The sequence below is a fragment of the Sphaeroforma arctica genome (assembly GCF_001186125.1).
Source record: "Sphaeroforma arctica JP610 unplaced genomic scaffold supercont1.310, whole genome shotgun sequence".
Lineage (NCBI taxonomy): Eukaryota > Ichthyosporea > Ichthyophonida > Sphaeroforma > Sphaeroforma arctica.
In genome coordinates this window covers 64,335-68,761 of record NW_014040248.1, presented here as the reverse complement: position 1 = coordinate 68,761, position 4,427 = coordinate 64,335, and the positions used below count along the sequence as shown (strand labels likewise).

Below are 4,427 nucleotides of genomic sequence, written 5' to 3'. Positions count from 1 at the left end.
TTCTGGAGGTACACCACCTACTCTCTCGCCACGCCACCTCACACCCCGTTCTCTCGTCTTCCTATACTTCCTGCGTTCATGTTAACACTCAGACCCTAAAGCTCCGTCGCAAAATCTTGGAGGCCGAATCAGCGCCGTCCAAGACCGCCAACCAGAAGTTGCAGCGAATGCAGGACACTTACGCAGACTACCAGAAGCAGCTGGTGCGTGTGTATACCTTATATTGTATTATATATATATATCCATATATATATAAATATATATGTGTGTGTGTCTGTGTGTCTGTGTGTCTGTGTGTGTCTGTATGTAAACTAATGAGCACACATGAATTTCTTACGGAGTGGTTCATTGTATATATCTACAGAGCTATACATACCAATCGCACAGATGCAGCTGTAAGTGTATGTATGTGTGTTGCGGTTGCATACCTGCACATGCAGTAGATGCATGTGTTCGCAGTCGCGTGTGGGCGCACGAACTGACAAACATAGCGCAAGCAGGACACGGATGTGACGTCGGAGCAACTGATGTTGTCTCGCCTGAGCTACAAACAACACAGTCTGATATCTTTAGTAGTGTGTCTGTCCATTCCATTGGATTATAAAGCAGTCCATATATGGTGTATATGGTAGATCAGAGTAGTCTATATTGGGTGTCTCTGGGAGTTCAATTGGATGTTGAAATAGTCCTTATTTATTATCGTAAAATAGTACATATTTATTATGTCTGAGTAATTTATATTCGGTGTCTCTGTGAGTTCAATTGGATGTTGAAAAAGTCCATATTTATTGTAGTAAAGTAGTCCATATTTATTATATCTGAGTAATCTATATTCGGTGTCTCTGTATATTCAATTAATATTTCTCATGCGCCTATCTATAGGAAATCGCGGGCATAGACTTCGCTGCCGAAGCTGAACAGGAGGACAAGGCTCAAGCGCAACAGGAAAAGTTAAAGAATTTGGAAGCAGAGTTTAGCGATGCATGGAGAGAGCACAATGGTCTCGCGAGGGTACGTACATGTGTATATTAGTTATATAGTTAATATATATATATATATATATATGTTATGTGTGTGTGTGTGTGTATATATTTGAACTCGTATGTACTCGGGATTGTTTGTATATTTTGTTTTTATAAGCATATTTTCCGTATATGATGTGTGTGTGTGCGTGGGTGTATTTGGCCAATGTGTCTTGTTTATAGACTTGCAAATATTAAAACTAGCGGTTTTGCCCGATACTCCCTACATATCTCGCCATACATAGATCCATTTAAATTTATCATTATCCGTGTGTGTATATTCATGTGAAGTTGTGCATGAATCTTACGCATGAATCTAAAACAATTTTTGTAAATGTATATATACGTATACGTATATATATATATATATATATATATATATATATATATATACATATATATATATATACATATACATATGCATATGCATATGCATATACAATATATATATATAATATATATATTTATATATATAAACATGCGTGTGAGTGTGTACGTGTATGTGTATGTGTATATGTATGTATCCACACACACATATGTGTGTGTGTGTGTGTGTGTACGTGTATGTGTATGTGTGTGTATATGTGTGTATCATTTTTACTCACATTGAAAAGTAATCATGTACGTATTCATATCATCTTACAGCGCGAGGCACCAGCGAATGAGTGTGGCTGCCAGAAAGAGGCCCGCCTAGAACGAGAGGCCGAGGAAACCGCCAAGGCTAAGGTAATACATATACCAGAGACGGGGAAGAACACTCAGATTAACATAACAGAACAAATTGTTTGTATCTTTCTATGCGCACGTATGTGGTTTCCCGTATTACAAATGATCCTCCTCATATGTCTCGTGTAGTCTCGTATACCTTGATGTCTGCTGATGAACCGTAGTTGCATGCTTTCGAATCTATATATATATATTCCTGAGTTTCTACGCATTTAGTCACGTAGATGCCCATGCTCCTATCCACTTGCATATGAATCCGTGTCTGATTGAAACCCATAGTGAAACACCTACCTTGACACTTATTTCCAACGCTTTAAATGGTATGCTACCTACACAATGACACGCACGGCCAACGCGTTAAATGGTATGTGCTGCCTCCCCTCAGGTGGATAAGAGTCAGTTCTCAATGCGAGAGCGTATCGAGTACAAAATCGCCAGCCTCGAAGCCAAAGTGGAGGAACAGAGGTTCAGGCTGCAGTGGTTCGGAGACCAAGGGATTGATGTGGATGCCAAAACTGTAGTGGCCGACAAGGCTGAAGTAGTGAAGGATGAACTTTAGTAGCACATACATACGGACTACGGAGCCCCGCGGATATAGATACAAGTGGTTTCCCCTGGTATTGATGCAATTGGTTGGATGCAGGGTTTTAGGGTTTAGGGTTATAGCCAATGGAGTGTACACACGGTATACACTACACACTCATGAGAGCCGTTGGGTTGCCGATATATACCGTGTGATCATATGTTTCATTTAGAAGGCTACGGTGTGATCCCCACGGGATGGGTCGATTTTAAGTTCTAATAAATAAAATGGGCACTAAAGGTGGACTCGCTAGAGTATATTTCGAGGTACTCCTGTGATGATGTATTCCAGTCCTACAGACATGACCTTCTGCTGTACCTTTGTTTCATGAGGCTACATATCAGGCAATTGATTCAATACGCACTAGTCCACGATATCAGCATGATCTGAGTTGGTAACTCTTGCGGGGTAATCTGGGTCCTTGGTGACCTATGCTCTTGGAGATGTGACAAAATTATTGATCTGAGGAGTCTTATTAGTATTAATATCACCTTCCGTAGTGGCCTATGCTTTATAAAGGATCCAAATTGCTCGTTATGAGGCGGTAATCTGTACCAAGACACCCCAAAATACGAATTCCGTCCCACATCTTTAGAGATCGGGAGTGTCTTGGTAACGCCTCCGGGTAATCTGAGTCTTTGGTGGCATATGCTCTCTTTTAGAGAGAGAGAGAGTTTTTGATGTATGGTATAAAGGTTTTTTACTATTGACCTGACTCCTGAGACAGCATTTTTTCTTCCCCACAATATTTTGTCTTTTGAAGAAGGCTATGAATATTTGTACAAATTCATGATCCCCTTGACTAGATAAGTGTAAAATATATGGGAGAACGGACAATGGCCATGACAAATTTCAATAAACATAGGATCATAATTTGTTTTTTTAGAAGACTATGTTAATTCTCATATGGTAACGGTCTCATAGGCTATGGCCCACGGCGCTTTTAAATATATATCACAATCTCATGTGTACGAAGAGAATAGGCGATATCCCGCCGATAGACTGTACACGATGCTCACCAGCTATACAACCGATGTTCTTTGTCCTTCCAAAGTTACATGGTTCGTAGCGAAGAAAGTCCTGGTGGGTAGTACAAGTTCTTGGCAGGTGCTTGTCAACGACGTAACAAATACAAAAACTCAAATACATACCATATACACAACTGCACATGCACGCAGTACCTATGTAATCGACTGGCCGTTGACTCAGTATACATCATGACTCTTGTACATATCGATTTTCTCAGACTCCTCAACCTCTGCCGAATCTCTGGCCATATTCAGCAATGATGCACAAAGTCCGTTTGTTGAGCCTATGCTTTGTACACATTCCAAGGGCGTTGAACCTACGATAGCCACGACCAGAGATATATGGATACTCGAGAAAAATGCCAGAAAATGGTCAGACTGACGCAAAGCTATAAAGGAACGTACCTTATATTTCCTACAGTGTAAAAACAAGGTAAACTAGGACTTAATTATAGAATAAAACAAAAAAACTATAATAAACTAGGCAAAATCACTTCTCGTATCATGTTATAAATCATGTATGGTAGATACATAGCTTTCTAAATTAGACACAGATACCAAATGTAATTTTCTAGTGACTTATCGGCAAGTAGGCGCTTAACAATATTTACATCCTTTACGAAACTGCGAGTATAGCTACCGTAGCCATACCAACGGGACAGTCCGTTGCCATGGTGACACTGCTATAGCGGTTTACAAACTACGGAGGGGGGCGTTTAAATATGAAGTACAAACCTTTCCTTAATATTGTTGTACACCATATACTTCAGGATTTTCAAACAAGACAACAGCATCAAAAACATAGATGAAGTCCATTGTCTTTCACAATTTTATTAACCATTTATTAGCACCCAGATATATCCTGAATGGTGTCAGCATAGTCGTTCGATTTAAAGCTATCCGTTACAGCGTAGATGTAATTTTGAAAAGGGCGAAGCACTGACTACATTATGATGTTGTACTCCAGTAATCCCGACCGTATAAACTACTCTGCCGCTGGCCATTTGACCCCAGGAAGCACCTACAACCTGCCCAGGCAATCAAGTTCTGAGATGCGTCCGCTTATTT

The 4,427-nt window shown here is 40.1% G+C and overlaps 1 protein-coding gene across 1 annotated transcript in view; it reads left to right on the top strand.

Annotated features, from left to right (window-relative positions):
• The window catches only part of SARC_05072 (hypothetical protein), a gene marked incomplete at its 5' end in the record, with an annotated part of 3,056 nt that extends 414 nt beyond the window's left edge, over positions 1 to 2,642 (top strand). The window contains 4 exons of the mRNA XM_014301078.1: positions 93 to 203; positions 883 to 1,011; positions 1,668 to 1,748; positions 2,134 to 2,642. Of these exons, the coding sequence (XP_014156553.1) occupies positions 93 to 203; positions 883 to 1,011; positions 1,668 to 1,748; positions 2,134 to 2,307 (495 nt within the window). The 3' untranslated portion in view covers positions 2,308 to 2,642. The remainder of the gene's footprint in view (positions 1 to 92; positions 204 to 882; positions 1,012 to 1,667; positions 1,749 to 2,133) is intronic.
• Positions 2,643 to 4,427: the final 1,785 nt, after the last annotated feature.